This window comes from Lithobates pipiens, unplaced genomic scaffold (genome assembly GCF_037356315.1).
Source record: "Lithobates pipiens isolate NorthernLeopardFrog02 unplaced genomic scaffold, aLitPip1_a1.2 Scaffold_18, whole genome shotgun sequence".
Lineage (NCBI taxonomy): Eukaryota > Metazoa > Chordata > Amphibia > Anura > Ranidae > Lithobates > Lithobates pipiens.
In genome coordinates this window covers 275826021-275846947 of record NW_027507758.1, presented here as the reverse complement: position 1 = coordinate 275846947, position 20927 = coordinate 275826021, and the positions used below count along the sequence as shown (strand labels likewise).

The 20927-nt window shown below is 39.2% G+C and overlaps 1 protein-coding gene across 1 annotated transcript; it reads left to right on the top strand.

The window, feature by feature from the left end:
• The first annotated feature begins 5893 nt into the window (after window positions 1-5893).
• Window positions 5894-20259, top strand: GJA1 (gap junction protein alpha 1). Its single transcript, XM_077487026.1, has 2 exons — window positions 5894-6046; window positions 13614-20259. The coding sequence occupies exon 2, from the start codon at window positions 13630-13632 to the stop codon at window positions 14767-14769; it is 1140 nt and encodes a 379-aa protein (XP_077343152.1). The 5' UTR covers window positions 5894-6046; window positions 13614-13629; the 3' UTR covers window positions 14770-20259.
• The last annotated feature ends 668 nt before the right edge of the window (window positions 20260-20927 follow it).

The following is a 20927-nucleotide window of genomic DNA, read 5'->3' as shown; positions in this document are numbered from 1 at the left end:
CGGTCAGCAGTAGTGCACGGCAACCCTATGTATTGTGGACCGATAGCGGTCCTTACAGAACAGCAGACTGTACTGCACTCAGGCCTATGTACCGTAGCACCCTATACCAAGTTACCAGTCCTTATAAGAACTTTTGTGGACCAAGCAGGTTGTGTGTTAGTGTTTAGCAGACTGTGCGTCAGTCCCTATACCGCTGAAGGACTGCTGCAGTATAGGGCAGCGGTCAGCAGTAGTGCACGGCAACCCTATGTATTGTGGACCGATAGCGGTCCTTACAGAACAGCAGACTGTAACGCACTCAGGCCTATGTACCGTAGCACCCTATACCAAGTTACCAGTCCTTATAAGAACTTTTGTGGACCAAGCAGGTTGTGTGTTAGTGATTAGCAGACTGTACGTCAGTCCCTATACCAATGAAGGACTGCTGCAGTATAGGGCAGCGGTCAGCAGTAGTGCACGGCAACCCTATGTATTGTGGACCGATAGCGGTCCTTACAGAACAGCAGACTGTAACGCACTCAGGCCTATGTACCGTAGCACCCTATACCAAGTTACCAGTCCTTATAAGAACTTTTGTGGACCAAGCAGGTTGTGTGTTAGTGATTAGCAGACTGTACGTCAGTCCCTATACCAATGAAGGACTGCTGCAGTATAGGGCAGCGGTCAGCAGTAGTGCACGGCAACCCTATGTATTGTGGACCGATAGCGGTCCTTACAGAACAGCAGACTGTACTGCACTCAGGCCTATGTACCGTAGCACCCTATACCAAGTTACCAGTCCTTATAAGAACTTTTGTGGACCAAGCAGGTTGTGTGTTAGTGTTTAGCAGACTGTGCGTCAGTCCCTATACCGCTGAAGGACTGCTGCAGTATAGGGCAGCGGTCAGCAGTAGTGCACGGCAACCCTATGTATTGTGGACCGATAGCGGTCCTTACAGAACAGCAGACTGTAACGCACTCAGGCCTATGTACCGTAGCACCCTATACCAAGTTACCAGTCCTTATAAGAACTTTTGTGGACCAAGCAGGTTGTGTGTTAGTGATTAGCAGACTGTACGTCAGTCCCTATACCAATGAAGGACTGCTGCAGTATAGGGCAGCGGTCAGCAGTAGTGCACGGCAACCCTATGTATTGTGGACCGATAGCGGTCCTTACAGAACAGCAGACTGTAACGCACTCAGGCCTATGTACCGTAGCACCCTATACCAAGTTACCAGTCCTTATAAGAACTTTTGTGGACCAAGCAGGTTGTGTGTTAGTGTTTAGCAGACTGTGCGTCAGTCCCTATACCGCTGAAGGACTGCTGCAGTATAGGGCAGCGGTCAGCAGTAGTGCACGTCAACCCTATGTATTGTGGACCGATAGCGGTCCTTACAGAACAGCAGACTGTAACGCACTCAGGCCTATGTACCGTAGCACCCTATACCAAGTTACCAGTCCTTATAAGAACTTTTGTGGACCAAGCAGGTTGTGTGTTAGTGATTAGCAGACTGTACGTCAGTCCCTATACCAATGAAGGACTGCTGCAGTATAGGGCAGCGGTCAGCAGTAGTGCACGGCAACCCTATGTATTGTGGACCGATAGCGGTCCTTACAGAACAGCAGACTGTAACGCACTCAGGCCTATGTACCGTAGCACCCTATACCAAGTTACCAGTCCTTATAAGAACTTTTGTGGACCAAGCAGGTTGTGTGTTAGTGTTTAGCAGACTGTGCGTCAGTCCCTATACCGCTGAAGGACTGCTGCAGTATAGGGCAGCGGTCAGCAGTAGTGCACGTCAACCCTATGTATTGTGGACCGATAGCGGTCCTTACAGAACAGCAGACTGTAACGCACTCAGGCCTATGTACCGTAGCACCCTATACCAAGTTACCAGTCCTTATAAGAACTTTTGTGGACCAAGCAGGTTGTGTATTAGTGTTTAGCAGACTGTGCGTCAGTCCCTATACCGCTGAAGGACTGCTGCAGTATAGGGCAGCGGTCAGCAGTAGTGCACGGCAACCCTATCTATTGTGGACCGATAGCGGTCCTTACAGAACAGCAGACTGTACCGCACCCAAGCCTATGTACCGTAGCACCCTAGACAGACCAAGTTACCAGTCCTTATAAGAACTTTTGTGGAACAAGTGAGTTGTGAATGATTAGCAGACTGCAGCAGAAGGGCAGCAGTCAAGTATAATATTCTTTCTATATTTGGAAGAAAGAATATTATACGTGTACAAGCCTATTACCGTACCACTGATACCAGTCCTGAAAAGAACCTTTGTGGAACTAATAGTAACAGCAAGTCTTTAAAATTATCCTCACTGCCTGACACACTGCTTCCTGCCTGTCCCTATACAAATTGGCAAAAAAGAGTAGGCTGGAACGATTAGCTGGAACAGCTCTTTTGTGGACCTGATAGTAACAGCTAATGATGATGATGATGATGATGATGAAGAAAGACTAATCTGGCTGAGCTGTCCCTAAAATAGCAGCATACAGCGCTCTGTCCCTTTATCTAAACTGACAAAAGAAACTCAGGCTGCTGACCTAACACCTATACCAGTCCTGAAAAGAACTTTTGTGTACCAAATAGCTAGCGTTTTCTCTGTCCCTACTCCACACAGGATCCTTTCCCTACAGTGACAGAAGAAAGAATGTAAAATGGCCACCGGATCGGGTGTATTTATAGGTTAGGGGGAATGTCCAAGTGTCCATGAGCTGTCATGTCTCAATTGGTTGTCCTGTAACACATGATAAACGTGTCACGAAAGGTTAAAGTTCTTGTATACATTAAACACGTAAGTCCGCCGGGGCGAACGACGGAAAAAGGCGTTCGAACCCGCGGACGGCGAAAGTCGGAAATTCGCCGCGAAACGACCGCCGGGCGAACCGTTCGGCCATCACTATTGCCAAGCACTATTACATGGATTGAGCCACATACTCTGCCATAGGTTTTGAACTACTAAGTGTTTTCTCTGGGCCCTGGGGATAAATTAAGCAGCGGGTTAGTGTTGGAAAGGTAAGTACATGCTACTTGGGAGGGGGGGGGGGCTTTTGATTTTGTTGCACTGGTTGGCTGTTGTGCATGTTGATAGAGAAGGAGAGGAGAGAAGCCTATTAAACTAACTGCCAACCTAATCAATAATTAACACAATTTTTCGATAATTCTCCCAAGCACAGTAGTTGGCGATATCGTCTGCATACTATACACATAACAGAAGACTTACATGATACATCTTCCTGCAAAGCATGTCTCTAGTGCTGCTTTTCATTCATGTAAGTTATGTTAACTGATATACTAATATCTCATTTTATTTTTGCAATGTGTTTTTGCTTAGGAAGGAGAATGATAAAGCTATATCACATCATTCTTTGTAAAACATAACAGTTGGATCAAATAAAGAAGTAGAAGAGGTAATATTTGACCATGTTATTAACTAGAATTGCAGTACAAAACATTGCAGCTACTATTTTACACCTTGTTTTAAGAAGACAGAATAACTCCATACTGGGTGTCTGTATATCAAATAATTCAATTGTATTTCATTTTCTGACACAAAAGGAAATGAAAGAAAATCTCTCCAAAGTGAGGCTGGGTTCACACTGATGCCAATTGGATGCAGGTTTCCCCACATTCAATTGGCATGATAGCAGAGTGTGGCCAGCTCTTAATGGAGCCAGTTCACACAGATTTGGGACAGCCGCAGTCTGCATTGGAAAAGGGTCCTGTGTGTCTTCTGGTCCGATCGAGGTGTGAATTCAGGCAAAAATTCGGACCTGATATGCACCTGAATCAGCGAACAGATACGCACTGGTCTCCCTGCTGTGAGCCACGGCCACATCAGTGTGGACCCAGCCTAAAGGAAACCCTCTCTTAAGTCTGCCATAGATGGATCAAAATGCAACCAGTTTTGCAGGTACTGGCAGAATTTTGATCCATCTGTTGTTTTTCCTGTTCATGAGATGTCAATCTAAAAATTGGCTTTTCATAAACGGGTTTATTGGAATATTTTTTTAGATACAGTCTAACTGCTGATTGGTGTATGCTGACAGCAGAGAGTCCCTGTAACAGAATACAAAAACACAGTGGGTGGATATCTTCATCCACTTTGAATGGGTGGATATGAGAATCCATTCTGTGTTTTTTGATCAGCCGACTGGCTGATCAAAAAAAAAAAAAAAAAAAGATCAATGAATGGCTAGCTTTCGACAGTTGCTACCACTCCCATTATGTGGACTTTCTCTTTATTCCTGTTCCACTGGCAACTCAAATTTTTGGATTTTCAGTTAACGTGACAGTGGTTTCTATGACAAAGTGAGAAGAGGATGAATCTCCTAAGTGGAATTTAAACATGGAAGGCTTCTTAATCATTTCCCACTCTATCCAAAACTAAAACAAAATATCATATTAGTTATGAGGAAAGGTTGCGAGCACTGAACTTATTCTCTCTGGAGAAGAGACCCATGAGAGGGGATACGATTTCAATATACAAATACCGTACTGCTGACCCCACAATAGGGATAGAACTTTTTTGTGGTAGGGAGTTTAACAAGACTCGTGGCCACTCATTAAAATTAATGGAGGTTTAACCTTAAACTACGTAGAGGGTTCTTTACTGTAAGAGTGGCAAAGATGTGGAATTCCCTTCCACAGGCGGTGGTCTCAGCGGGGGGGGGGGGCAATGATAGTTTCAAGAACCCTATTAGATAAGCACCTGAACGACCGCAACATACATGGATATACAATGTAATACTGACATATAATCACACACATGGGTTGGACTTGATGGACTTGTGTCTTTTTTCAACCTCACCTACTATGTTACTATGTAAGATAAAAGGCCTTCTGTATTCCATATATATATATCTGTTTATTTTACACTTTTGTGCTGGCTACTATTGTGTAGACAGCGTGGTGAATGAATGAATGAATGAATGAATGAAATACTTATATAGCGCACAATGCGAACTGACTCGCCTCTAGGTGGTATATTTTGTTATTTACTTCTGTGTGCAGCAGCTGCCCCAACACCCCCTAATACTTACCTGAGTCACATCTCTATCTAACGATGTCCATGGCTTCCTCTGCTGTGGACACAGGGTGCTGTAACTCGGCTTGGGTGCCCCCATAGCAAGTTGCTCACTGTGGGGGCACTCGACAGGAGGCAGGGGCCAGGAGCACAGAAGAAAGACCAGAGAAGAGGAGAATCCATGCTGCCCTGTGCAAATCCACTGCACAGAGGAAGTATGTATAACATGTTTGTTAATTGTATTGAAAAAAACAAAACAAAAAACAAGACTTTACAATCAATTTAAGTTTAATGCTACAATGTAATGCATATCATTCTAGAAAACTATATTGACCAATGTCAGGAAAGATATTTATAAAATGACACCATGCCTGCTGATTCTCCATTGCTGGGTCAGAAATAGCAGCATGAATTATAAAAGCAATACAGTGTCCATGATTTGTCTATCCACCATACAGCAGTCTGCTCTAAACACATGTGTAATAAGGTCCCTTTAAATGATCATCTAAGGCATTATATTTAACATAATGTCCTGTATATTTAAACGTGGAGCTTTACATACATTAGGCATTAACAGTTTACTTTTTTTGGAAAAGTATACGATCTTGTTTATCTTTTTTTAATTTTTAATTTTATTTTTTTATCATTGTATTGTTTAATCAATAAAGTTCATCTAGGTTTATAAAGTATATTATAATAAATACAGTGATTCTTTTTCTCCAACTTTCTTGTCTCATTGCTCATTCTTTCTAAACTTTAATATTGTTCACTCCTTAATCACTTCGTTCCTTCTTTTCTCCTCCCTTTTCTGTCCAGGCTGTCCATCCTGTAGGTGGAGTTGAACATTGCAAACTTTTTAAAAGCCTTGATAGAGTCAGCTGAAAAAAAAAAGTTCAACAGCTTCTTTGGGAGAAGGAAGACTGGAGTCAGCAAAAGGCTTTTTAAACTTTAAAAAGACACGCTGTCATTTTTTCACGCTGCTCTCTAAGGACACCCTGGAGTTTGTTTTCAGCACTTTGGACAAGAAAGGTATTGTGTGGCTCCTATAAACCCCCCCCCTGCCTTTACGTTATTTGACTTTAAATGATTTGATTTATATTTAAAAGAGAGTAAACCACTTATTCAGAAAGAAACTTTTCCTTCAGTAAAGACTTTTGCTACAGTTGATATGGCAGTGCTGAATATAAATCATGGCCATTTACAGTCTACTGGAAGTAATGGACCAGTGTAATTCACTGGAAAAGGATTCACTTCATTTCTCTAATTGCTCAGGATTAAAGGGATTTGTCTTTTCCCCTGGGTGCTACCAAGGCTGGCATAAAATATGTTTTAGTTGTCTGAAAATGCATATTTAACATAACATTGTAATAGAAATAGAATAACTGTATCAAGCTTATAAACAATATGTTTTTAGTGATATATACTTCCATGGTAGTATATATGTGGCATGTAGGGCATTCTGTGTGTGCCAACTGCATTTTGTGCCTGGCTGTTTTGTATCCTGGCAGTGATCAACCACATCAGACTGCAGCACTGTGCCAACTACTGATGATGCTACAAACAGCTTTGCCAAGGGAAGACTACTATACAAGAAAATAAATATCAAAAATAAAAAAATACCAGCAACTTGTAGCTGTGCAGTTCTGCATAGGAAAGCTAACATGATGATGGCATAGCTTTCTATTTTTCAAACTAATTAATATGCAAGTTTGCTGTTAGAAAGTGGATATAATTGTGATTTCTACTTATTTTATGAGAGTGCATTTTCACATCCTAAAAAATTTGCATTGATAATATATTACTTTAAAAAAAAAGATGACAGGTTGTAACCCATAGCAACCGGTTTGAAGCCTGCTTTCATGTTCACAGCACCGCCTAAAGCAGGCATTGTGTGCTGCTATGGGTTACAGCATTCTACTGTTCTCTTTGCTTTGAATTTAATTAAAAAGGTTCATGTAACCTGGGTTAGTCTCAGGAACAGTTACACAAAGGGGGTTATTTACTAAAGGTAAATCCACTTTACATTGCAAGTGCACTTGAAATTGCACTGAAAGTGTACTTGGAAGTGCAGTCGCTGTCGATCCGAGAGGGACATGCAAGGAAGATAAAAAATAGCATTTTAGTTTGCACATGATTGGATGATAAAATCAGCAGAGCTTCCCCTCATTTCAGATCTACCTCTTAGATTTAGAGCAACTGCACTTCCAAGTGCACTTTCAGTGCAAAGTGGAATTGCCTTTCGTAAATAAAAGTTTTCCCAGGTAATATGCCAGCGTTTTTTCAGATCGTGGCTACAGTGTGGTTTCTTTTGCTCTATTTAAAGCTATATGCTTGACCTACTGTGTGGTTTCTCCTGCTTCTGCTAAGAGCTGGATACTTGCCTTACTTTGTACGGAATTAGATTTTACCAGCTTTAAAACTAGGACAAAACAAAAACAGACGTGCATGTTTTGCTGTTGTACAGCAGCTTTTTAACAAATCCGATCCAGGTTTATAGATGCCTGAAGTGAGAATATGCATAACTTGGAATTTTCATATTACTGTGTTCAGGCACTAATTGTCAGTAATCCCGCTGAGTAAGATTTAGCAGTTATTAAGTTCATTTGGAAGTGGCTGTCATGCCCACATTTCCCTGCTGTCCTTTGTAATGAGAGAGGAGACCCAAGCTGCACATTGCAATGCACATACCCACTGCTTACCATTTACAAATCAGAACTTTTCTGTGTGCTTTACCATTATAACATCTGTTAAGCATACTTTGCTTTTCAACTACTGAAACTTCCAGACTTTACTGTGTTTATTCATTTTTTATTTCTTAGAAAATCTAAAAATCTGAATATTGGCCCATTTCCATAGGGCCCCTGAGCCTTGGTAATAAGCTGGTAGTGATAATGCATTGGCAATGTAGAATTTCAAAGATGCATACGACCTACTTGAAATCTGAATAAATGTTTAACAAGCACATAATCACAATTTGTCCTGGCAAACTGCAACAGTGCACTGCATATATACAGATCATGAGGTGTTACATTGTCATTATTAGTTAAGGTATGCTTGTTTATATTTATCATCTTATCTTCTCCTAATTTCTTTCTTTCTTTCATTGTTTTCTTTCTTTCTTTCGTTCTTTCTTTCTTTCTTTCCTTATTTCTTTCTTTCTTTTCTTTCTTTCATTGTTTTCTTTCTTTCTTTCGTTCTTTCTTTCTTTCCTTATTTCTTTCTTTCCTTTCTTTCATTATTTTCTTTCTTTCTTTCTTTCTTTCTTTCTTTCTTTCTTTCTTTCTTTCTTTCTTTCTTTCTTTCTTTCTTTTCTTTCTTTCTTTCTTGTTTTTCTTTTCTTTCTTTCTTTCATTCTTTCTTTCTGTCTTTTTTTTCTTTCTTCATCTATATGCTATCTATCTATCTATCTATCTATCTATCTATCTATCTATCTATCTATCTATCTATCTATCTATCTATCTATCTATCTATCTATCTATATATCTATCTATCTATCTATCTATCTATCTATCTATCTATCCGTCCATCTATCTATCTCCATGCTGCCCTGTTGATCTATCTATCTATCTATCTATCTATCTATCTATCTATCTATCTATCTATCTATCTATCTATCTCTCTATCTATCTATCTATCCATCCATCCATCCATCCATCCATCTATCTATCTCCATGCTGCCCTTCTTCATCTATATGCTGCTCTGTTTCTATCTATCTATCTATCTATCTATCTATCTATCTATCTATCTATCTATCTATCTATCCATCCATCCATCCATCTATCTCCATGCTGCCCTTCTTCATCTATATGCTGCTCTGTTTATATCTATCTATCTATCTATCTATCTATCTATCTATCTATCTATCTATCTATATATCTATCTATCCATCCATCCATCCATCTATCTCCATGCTGCCCTTCTTCATCTATATGCTGCTCTGTTTCTATCTATCTATCTATCTATCTATCTATCTATCTATCTATCTATCTATCTATCTATCTATCTATCCATCCATCCATCTATCTCCATGCTGCCCTTCTTCATCTATATGCTGCTCTGTTTCTATCTATCTATCTATCTATCTATCTATCTATCTATCTATCTATCTATCTATCTATCTATCTATCTATCTATCTATCTATCTATCTATCTATCTACTGTTCTGTTGATCTATCTATCTATCTATCTATCTATCTATCTATCTATCTATCTATCTATCTATCTATCTATCTATCTATCTCTATGCTCCTCTGTTGTACGTGGCAGTCCTCCTGGCTATCAGCAGTGGAGTAATTAGTTCAGTCTGATTTCAGACAGTTGCTTTCTTTGAGGGAACATGAAGTATCATCCTTAAATACCACAGGAGATAAATAAAGGAAAATAATATACTGAAAGTTGTATCTTCTGATTTGAGGAAGAACTTATCCGTTTTCAGATATGGTGGTCCTTATAATGAACGATGTCTAAGCCCTTGTACACACGGTCGGACATTCTGACAGCCAAATCCGTCGAATTTTGTCTGACGGATTTTGTCCGAAAACTGTTGCATACACAGTCGGACAAAGTTGTCAGAAAATCCGCTCGTACTTAACATGATGACGTTATTTCGTTAGGATGGGACTACGTTCAGGCTAGTAGCCAATAGCTTTGGTCTAGGAATTTGATCTGAGCATGCGTGGCACTTTGTCCGATCGAAATTCTCTACACATGATCGGACAAAGTCCGATCGGATCATGTTGTCGGAAAATTTTATAGCCCAGCTGGAAAACTTGGTCCGTCGGATACTCCGATGGAAACAGTCCGATGGAGCCCACACACTGTCGGATTATCCGACAACACGGTCCTATCGGACATTGTCCATCGGAATGTCCGACCGTGTGTACAAAGGCTAAGGGTTTGTGTCTGGTGACACCTTAAAGCAGTACGGAACACAAAAGCAAATGTTTTTTATATTGCAGTTTACCAATTCTTAGATGTGATGGTTGCCTTTGTTTTCTTTTTTAGACTTTATTTCCTTTATTTTTACCTGGTGATCCAGCCAGTAAGTCTGTTGTTTTTCAACAGAACAGGCTCTCCTGCAAATGTATCCGTTAAAGTATTGAGACAAACCATTTACCACTAACAGGGGTGCTTAGATTGATCAGATTTTATTTATTAATGTAAAACCTTTGTCTGAAAAGAAAAAAAGGGAAAAAAACTGTTGCTGTAACTGCTTGTGTAACTGCAGTGCAAGCTGGACTTAGGCTTTAGTTCATTAGAAATCTGCTAGTACATCTAACACTCCCAGACTGACAATACTGCTTTCCAAAGGTGCCTCTGTGCTCCTTCATCCAGAGTGAAGGCACTCCAATTCTGGAGGTATGTTAATGACCAGATCACCAGGTGAAAACACACGGGAAAAACCTATGAAAATAAACGAATGCAGCCACCACATCTAATGATTGGCAAGTTGGAATATACATTTTTGGTTTTGAGTTTAACCACTTGCCGCTCGCCATATAGCAATATGACGTTGGCAAAGTGGTTGCGATATCCTGACCGGACGTCATATGACGTCGCCAGGATACATCGCGCTGATCGATGGTGCGGTGTGTCAGTCTGGGTAAAATCTAGGTAAGAGTCTCTGTCAGAAAGCAGTAAACAGGTAGAGCCATTGATTGGCTTTTACTCACTCGCGTCTGTCAGACACAAGTAGAGGAAAGCCAATCGACTGCTCCTCTGATGGGGGGGTCTGTGCTGATTGATTATCAGCGCAGCCCCCCACCGAGGACGCCAACACTGGACCACCAGGGATGCCACCAGGACCACCAGGGATGCCACCACTAGTTACCACCAGGTATGCCACCCTAGACCACCATGGATGCCAATCAGTGCCCACAATGGATGCCAATCAGTGCATACTATGGGCATCACTGATTGGCAGGCATTATTGTTTGGCACTGACTGGCATCCATCAGTACCATCCAATAGTGTACATTAGTGCCACCTATCAGTGCCCAACTATGCCCATCCATGCCACCTATCAGTGCCCATCCATGCTGCCTATCAGTGCCCATCAGTGCCACCTATGTGTACCCATCAGTGCTGTATATCAGTGGCACCTATCAGTGCCCCATTAGTGCTGCATATTAGTGCCCATCATCAGTGCACATCAGTGCCAGCTCATCAGTGCCATCTCATCAGTGCCCATCAGTGCCATCTTAAAAGTGCCCGTCAATGCAGCCCCATCAGTGTCTATCAATGAAGGAGAAAACTTACTTATTTACAAAGTTTTGTAACAGAAACAAAAAAAAATTTGTCTTTTTTAATTTGTTTAGCATAAAATTAAAATCGCAGAGGTGATCAAATACCCCCAAAAGAAAGCTCTATTTGTGGGAACAAAATGATAAAAATTTTGTTTGGGTACAGTGTTGCATGTCCGCGCAATTGTCATTCAAAGTGCGACAGCGCTGAAAGCTGAAAATTGGTCTGGGCAGGAAGGTGTATAAGTGCCCAGCATTGAAGTGGTTAATATTGATTTAACTTAATGCTAGATTGTGATTCATGTAGATCTTTATTTTGGTTTAAATAACACAGAATGTGAGACGTATGAAATATATTTAAACATTTTATCTCATGCACTTTACCCTGGTAAAGCGATATATTTATTTTTATATGCAAGAACTGAAGTAGATTCTACTAATCCTACTGATCCTTCGATTAACTAATAATATAATGAGGATACTAATATAATCCCCCGGAGTCCTAAATTCAACAAAATAACCTGAAAGAGAAAATTCTGCATTCTTTACTTCATTATTAAATCTTTTCTCTTTTAGAGTTATTGGAGCAGTCATCCATACATGAGTCAAAGATGCAAGCACTATTTCTTAGTGAACAAAGAAACATGCTTTAAATGTTCCTCATGTGCTCATAAAATGTAAATAATTCATGCATAAGATATTTGGACTGACAGACTTCATACCCCTCCTCCTTTACTTGCTGCCATCCTCACTCTCTCACAGTTCATTTCTTCTTCCCCATTTTAATCTCTTAACCACACTTTTTTTTTCCTCTTGTTCATTTCCCTCCTCTTACCCACCTCTTTTATCCTCCACTCTCCTCCTCTCATGCCCTCTTCCCTTACCCACTTGCCTCTTTTCTAACATCTCTTCTCAACTATTCTCCTCTCTTTCCCTTACCTCCTCTATCGTGCCCTCTCCTCTAACCTCCTGTGCTCTCTCCAATTCTCCTCTCCCCCATTCTCTTCTCCGCAAGTCTCTTCCCCACTCCTCTTGCCCCTTCTCCTCTATTCTCATCACCTCTTTTTTGCTTTCTCCTCCCCTCTCGTCCCCTTCGCCTTTTCTTCTGCCTTCCACTCCTCTCCTCTTGCTCTCTGTTTTTTTTTTCTCTCTCTACCTCTCTCATTATTTTTCTCCTTTCTGTTCACTCTCTCTTTTTGATGTCTATGTTTTTATGCTTTCATTGCCATACCTCTTTACTTTTACTTCTTCTTTCTTTATTTCTCCCTCCTACTCTTTATCTTTATCTATCTATTAGTTATCTTTTTTCACCAACTTTTCATTCACATCTCCCCTATTTCATTACAGCATACTCTCTATTTCTTTTCTTTATTTTCTTCTTTCCATGTTTAATTTTCTTTGACTCTGCCCTACCACCTATTCCTTATTCCAATTACCTTGCTCCTCTAATCCTCTGTCTCTGATCTTTGATCTACCCCAATTCTTCTCTCATTACATCTCTGTGTCTTTCTCTCTGACTTTCTCTCTGACTATGAAAATCATTATCTGTTGTATGATAATCCCATTGATTCTACCTGCCTATGTTTAAGAAACATAGAAACAAAAAGATAAGTAGTTACATGCAAGCAGTAAGTCCCCACAGTCTTTTCAGTCATCCAGCCTTAGCCCCTGTACACAGGGTCGGAGATTTCGACAACCAAATCCGTCGGATTTTGTCCATCGGATCTTGTCCGAAACTGTTGCATACACACGGTCGGACTAAGTTGTCGAAAAATCCGATCATTCAGAACGTGATGACGTAATTTCGTTACGATGGGACTACGTTCAGGCTAGTAGCCAATAGCTTTGATGTAGGAATTTGATCTGAGCATGCGTGGCACTTGGTCCGATGAAAATTCTCTACACATGATCGGAGTATGTCCAATCGAACCAGTTGGTTGGAAAATATTTCCAACAAGTTGGAAAATTGGGTCCGACGGATATTCCGACGGAATCAGTCCGATGCATACCACACACGGTCGGATTATCCGACAACACGGTCCGATAGGACACATTCTGACGGATTCTCCGGGCTTACAGTACTTTTCACATTGCAGATGCCCTATAATAATTTTAGTTTGCATAATTTACAACATAAACAGAACAGGTGAACATCCTTTCAGTTAAAAAAGCACATGTCTTTTTCCCATAAGAACTTGGTAATGTTTTACTAACTGTATCTAGTTTGGTCTATTCAGAAGTTGATCAAATGAAACATGAAAAAAATATTTTCAGAATGTAAGTGAAAATATATACTTGGATTTTACATGTACTATTACTGCAAGTTATTTTTTTTATTTATTTTTTATTTTAGGTAACGGCTTTTAAAGATGGGTGACTGGAGTGCCTTAGGAAGACTCCTTGATAAGGTGCAGGCCTTTTCCACCGCTGGAGGGAAAGTGTGGTTGTCAGTCCTGTTCATTTTCAGGATCTTGTTATTAGGTACTGCTGTAGAGTCTGCGTGGGGTGATGAACAATCTGCATTCCGATGCAACACTCAACAACCTGGTTGTGAAAATGTCTGCTATGACAAGTCATTTCCAATCTCTCATGTACGATTCTGGGTTCTCCAAATTATATTTGTCTCTACACCTACACTCCTATATTTAGCACATGTGTTTTATTTGATGCGTAAAGAAGAAAAACTGAACCGAAAAGAAGAAGAGCTTAAAGTTGTCCAGAATGATGGAGGAAATGTGGACATGCATCTCAAGCAAATTGAAATAAAGAAATTCAAATATGGCTTGGAAGAACATGGAAAGGTCAAGATGCGTGGTGGTCTATTACGTACTTATGTAATAACCATTCTGTTTAAATCATTTTTTGAGGTTGCTTTCCTTGTTATCCAATGGTACATCTATGGGTTCACATTAGAAGCTATCTACGCCTGCGAAAGATTTCCGTGCCCTCATAAAGTTGATTGCTTCCTTTCTCGTCCCACTGAGAAAACCATTTTTATCTTGTTTATGCTGGTGGTGTCTATAGTATCACTTGCTTTAAACATTATCGAGTTGTTCTATGTTGCATTTAAAAGTGCCAAGGATGGCATTAAAGGAAAGAGGGACCCCTATGCCAATACAAGCCATACAGTGAATCCTGCCAAGGATTGTGGCTCCTCCAAGTATGCTTATTTCAATAACTGTGCTTCTCCAACTGCACCTATGTCACCACCAGGTTACAAGCTTGTTACCGAAGACAGAAACCAATCTTCTTGTCGTAATTATAACAAGCAAGCAAGTGAACAAAATTGGGCTAATTACAGTGCAGAACAAAACAGGATGGGCCAAGCTGGAAGCACTATTTCAAACACTCACGCTCAGCCATTTGATTTTTCAGATGAACACCAGAATGTAAAAAAAATGCCAGCAGGACATGAAATGCAGCCTCTCGGTATACTGGACCACAGACCATCAAGCAGAGCAAGTAGCCATGCAAGCAGCAGGCCCAGACCCGATGACCTGGAGATTTAATTAATTCTCATAGCTTATCACAAGGCAAACTTTATTCAGTGGAGGAGATGCTTCACAGTCTCAAAGCAGAGATTTCAAAGACTGAAAGACTTTTTTTGTAAAGTGCTTTTTTATGTTGGAGGTACATATTGATGTCTAAGTAGTGGGTTGCATTCCTTACAGTACTAAAAGACTTTAAGAGCAGGAATAGCATAGGTTTTAGTAGATCATGAACATGTCTTGTTTTCATCAGCACAAGAAGAACTGTTCATGTAATTTGTGGTATCACAGCCCTGGTTAGTGGCTACTTTTCTTAGAATAAGAAGAGGGATATCTTGCGAGCTAGATAAATAATACTCTGACTGTCTGGAAGAGTTTTGGCCATATTGTAGCTGAAACAGAGCCTAGGACCACTATGAGGAGTTTTTTTTTTAGCAGTGATTTTTCAAGGTGTCTAGTGTGAGTGATTTGTTTTTTAAAATAAATTAACTAAAGCAACCCATTATTAATACACTTAGCTGGTGCACAATGACATCTAGAAATAGCACCTTTAATTTGACACCGAAAAGTTGACTTACAAAGTATACATTGCACACGTTGCCTTGATTACCACTATCTGGAAATATTTTTTTTCATCTTTCAAGGAATTAGCAGAATGTTTTGCTTGAATTTAATTTTCACATGTTCTGTCCCTTTTTTCTGCAACAGTCACTTTAGTTTTAGCCATCACTGTGAACAAGTTACTAAAAGCAGTTGAAATGTCAATGTTTTGGTAGCTGTTATCATGATCCCTTTTTCCTTAAATGTGAACCCACACACTTAGTAAAATGCATAAACATTCCTTAGTCCTTAAAAACATAAGTTTGAAAGATTTATCTCACTTTAAACTAAAAATGTATTCCAACAGCTGACCCCTACAAATAGCTGCATGAAGGTTTCCCTCAAGGCTATTTCCTAGGTGTAAATTGTAAGTGTTCTGGCACCCGCAGGCACCTGCAGCCAAAATGCACTGTTCTTTTGCAGACGCGTAGGGGTGCCATTAATTCTTAATAGCACCACCCACACATAGGAAAATGCATCGCAGTTCCATGTGTCCATATTTTCCCTGCGTAAAATGCAGGCACATCAGCACGTTCAAATGAAGGGCTGCTGTGTCTATGCAAATGGAAGCTGTAAACCCCCACACAGATGTGAATCTAGACTAAGCCGTTTTTTTTCACCAGACTAGGAGCTGCAACTACACAATTTATCTGCTGAGTTGCTGCAGGTAGAAACTGGTATTGCATCCATCCATTCTGACATAATGCAATTTAATGGGTGCCTTTGAAAGAAGTAAATGGAAAAAAAATACATATCCACCATTATTAGATATGGGGAGTTTGGGATGTAAACCCTGCATATTACTTTATAAAGGTGTGTGCAACAGGGACACGCTTTTATTTTAAAACTCAGTCCCACTGTAAATATGCTGAGGGTTATTTACTGATATGAACTTGATTGTAAAATTAGAAAATAAAATACATTTAATAATTTCAAGCATTATAGTATAAGGAGTAGCTAAATATATATGGTGCCCACTGAAAAGGGTAGCCCAGTGTCCCATGCCATGTCCTCATGCTTAATTAAACCTGTCATCAATGCCTAACTACTCCTCCATGGTGTAATGAGGGAAAGAAAAGAACATTTCTTCAGTCCAAGTCTTAACTGTCCACTCAACAGGACCTGTTGTTGCAATCCTAGATATGGTAACAATTGTTAGTCCTATTATGGTCAGGTTTCTAAACCTTTCACTTAAGTTTGTTCTTATGCACCCTATTATCTTGAAACAAACCACATATTTCAGTTTCATGCTTATGTACTGGACTGATAATACTATTTTGACAGCAGTAGCACAAAAAGGAAATTATTCAGAATATGATTGTTTGGTTTTTGAATGTATTTCCTGAAGTGCATTCTCAGATATGTCTCAGATTAGTGCTAGTGATACATTATATTTAATTTTTGTGAAAATGAATTATGTATATATGGTTTTCCTTTACTTATACACATTCTTTACATATCATTACTGATAGTGACCAATGTAATTAAAGTGATCATAGACAAGTGCCTGCACTAATTATCTATAGTTGTAACGATGTTGGACATATTAGCTGGTCAAAAAATGAGGTACGATATAGGTCTGCAAAATGCTCTATAAAGTGTTTTCTTTTTATTGATGCCTTTTTTTACTTGTACATACCACCATGAAAATAATTTGGATTCACTAAAATTTGAGTCAGAAGACTTGGGTTTGCAGAAACTGGGATTCAGTAATAATTATATTACTGAATCACGTGTTAACTAAGCAAACAAAGCTCTTTGATGATTCTTCTTGCTAAGTGCCAAAAGACAACTTAAAGTAAACATGCACTATGGATAAACTTGTCAATGTAGGAGTGAGACATTAATGAAACATCATAAGGTGTCTACACTAATAAGCATGGTTTCTGATTCTTTCATACATAGGCACACTTTTGCATCCCCTTTACATGTTATTTTCAGTGTTTGCTCCCTAAGTGGGACACTATACTTGTACACTGTTCAGAAGAAATTAAGAGGTAGCAGGTTCTATGCAAATTCCAATTTTCATAAACTTAGCATTTGCACAGTGCTTTTGGGAGAGACCAGGACAACCCTAAAAGGGATAGGAAAAAAGCACATTGTAACTTGTGCTCTACTGTATTACTTTTACTTTGATTGGGATATCCTTTATATAGGTTTACTTTAAGCTGCCAATCATGGTGGCACACTGGCTTGCCAGTTTGCTTGTTGAATAGAGAGACCTGTAACCTCAGTAGGCCTTTCTTAGCAGTGAGACCCTTTATGTGTATGTATAGTGGCACTCAGAGAGTGTCAATGGCTTGTTAAGACCACTTAATGCTTACTTATGTCAGGATTACCATACAGATAAAGATTTATATTGAAATAAGTCTTTATCTGACTCACTATAAGCAGCCATTCTCATTTGACTTTACATACCCAGGGCAACAAACAGCATTGTTCAGTAACCCTTAGAAACCAGTCAGAGGTAATGTTTTTGCAATCTTCCAGAATAGTAAAGGATTATTTCTGAATGTTTGCTGTGGGTTACCAAGTTTGGACTTTGCACTTAGAATGTAAAGGCCTTTTTTTCACTGATCAAAGCTCATCATTAACTACAAGATACAGCACAGCTGTTTTGTACTATATGATTAGATTTTGTTTAAGAGAGTTTTGCATGCTTGATAAAGCAATGTGTATCTCAGAGAAGAGTTGATGATATGGTGTTTACCCTGGTGTGCCATTGAAGCATTTGTTTATTGCTTGTTTAGTTTTAATTTTCATTATTCAGAATCATATTTTTTTAATGTATTCTATTTAGGATACGAATGATTGGCATGTGGTATTTTAATGTTGTTCTTTTATGTGTTTTTAAGTGAGAGAAATAGATTTATGGCTTAAATGATTTCATTTTAATAAGTAACCAAACATGCTTGAATAATAGAGATAGTGTAGTACTGAACATCTACGTTTAAGTGTTTTCTATGTGAGAAATTTAACAATAATGCTTAGTGCTGGAACATGATTTTGTTTAGCTGGATGGGCCTTTAGGGGGAAAATATGGCTTTCTAGATGCTGATAAATATATATCAGTGTGCCATAAACAATACAATCTACCAAACTTGGCTATTGTTCAAAATATATAATAGGCACAAATGTACTATATTGGTGTATCACATTGGTTGGTTAACATAACTTTTGAAAAGTCTAAGAACCACCAGTTCCAGGGCAAGTAATATGTTTATAATATATTGAGGTTCATCTTCTCTCTGTTCACAGATAGGATGAGAATCCTATATGTTAAATACATCATACACAAACCCTTACAAATCTATATTTTTAAGCATGTTAGCTTAAAATAGACATATGGGATTTCTTTTATCCCATAATCATACTTATGTAGGTGGCTGCATCTGTCCCCCGGCGCCTCTTCATTGAGAACCGAGCCAACGAACACCGCCAATGTCTTGGTTCTCTCACCTCCCAGAGCGGAGAGCTGCTGCCTGTCAGTGAGCAGCTCTCTTGCTCTGCTCCTCCATGCTCATTGGAGCACTGAGCTGTTGAAGGGTGGGGAGCGGCCATCTCAGAGGCTCCCTATCAGTCCAGGCACCTGGCAGATCCAGACACCCAGAGTTGGGATGACGCGGTTCCTGGACTGATCTTGGTGACATTAGCAGAAAGTAGGCTTCAGACCGCTTTCTTCTGAAAACTAATTGCACTCATGTGATCCATAGGAGAGCACAGCAGAGTGAGCTCAGGCTGGACTTTTCCTTTAAAGTGGAATTAACCCTCCTATTGTTTTCAGCCAAGGAAGCGGCAATCTTGACCTCTGTTTGATCTTCAACTACCATGATGCTGCACATTTGATCAGTTATGACACCAGCCATTGGATGGTTTCACAGTTTGGTTTGAGAGCACATCCAATATGACAGTTACATGGCAGATGCCGGAAATTGAACTTTTTAAAATGGATAAAACTGGGTTTACTTCTGCTTTAAGTGTCCACCTACCTTTACTCATGGGTGTCCTTTTTTTCCTAAATGTGCAGGCAGATTAGTGACTCCCAGTAAGCTGACATCAGATCAGAATGGACATTGGAGCCCACAACTGCTGGTTCCAATTTGAATCCCCATCTCTTCTTTCATGATTCTCATTCATTTGGACTACCATCTCAAGCCCTTACCTTGTGGTGTGCACTAGGTACAGTGGTACATGATTGACTGATATCAATATAAAAAGGTCTATCCATTTAACAGTTATATTTAGCATACTCCTCAAACCAAAGACTCTCTTAACAGCTGTGTAGCCTACAATGTAGACATTTTCTACAATATGGTAGGTAATAGTTGTAGGCAATTCTTGTGCAAGTAATGGCATACTGATATATGTTTAACAATAACAATTTGGAAGGTTTTCTTTCCCTCTTAAAGAGCCCACAATTGTGAAATATGTTGCAATCCTGTACTGTAGACTAAAATGCATTACACTTAAAAGACTAATTGTGTACATTTTATTAAGGACTGGTTGCTGCAACCATTGTAATATTTGCACTGGGGTGTTTTCAGAATGCAAGCAAGTCTGGAATTATACTTGTCTATCAAAACACATATAACTTATTTATTTAAAAACATTGCATCTGCTAAATTTGCTGTGTAAACAGTTATACAGCACCTGGGGTTAACCATCTCTACTGGCAAATTACAGTGCCACCATCTAGTGATACAGATCCAGATGTAATGTTTTACTATAAATAATTATGAAAAAATACGATTTACCATACAGACAAACAAAAACAAAAAACTATGTAATATTTTCTGTCAATTACAACTACTGTTGATTTCAGCTTTATTGCATGTATGCAGTCATGGTTTATCATCAACATATGGTTTCCAAAGTTTTTAATTTAGACAGTAAAGTTCTACTTTAGTAATATGTGTTCTTGAGTTGTGTTTTTTTTTCTATATATATATTTCAATAAAATAAAAACATAATTTAGTACTTTGAGTATTTAAAGAACTCCAATCCACCCCTGCAGAGTATTTGCTTTAACTTTCACTGAGCACCAATACAAGAGGGCATTTAACCACTGACAACTAGGGATAAGCAGATTGGCTAGGGATCCATTCATTACTATGTACCCATCGTATAGTCAGAAAGTTGCAAACTTGTATCCAAACCCCACTGAATTCTATGAAGTGCAAAACAATTCTTTCCATTTTCAAGACTAATAGAAATTGTATTGTCTAAAAAAGACATAGGGAGCTTAGCACTACAATGGGGGATATATACCAACACCAACAAAAAATAAATAAATAAAATACTGTATACTAGGAAGAGAGTTCTCCTTTTTAAATGACTTTAAGGGTGACATGTAAAAAAAAAAACTGTTCCTTTCTACTACATGCTTAGGAGATGCATTTAAACTGTATGTGGTGTTATGGAAAGGTACGGTTCTCGCAGACAGTACGAGCGATACCATATGTCTGGCTTTACATATTTTGAATGTTTCATTTATATGTTTTTCAGCTTTTATATTTAGCTTGGCTTAAATAGTACAGCATCACAGCAATTTGTTTAATTTCAACTTAAAAAAAAGATTT

Bases quoted from the DNA above. Each gene is read 5' to 3' on its own strand.
- GJA1 (XM_077487026.1), top strand. From the start codon at position 13,630: ATGGGTGACTGGAGTGCCTTAGGAAGACTCCTTGATAAGGTGCAGGCC.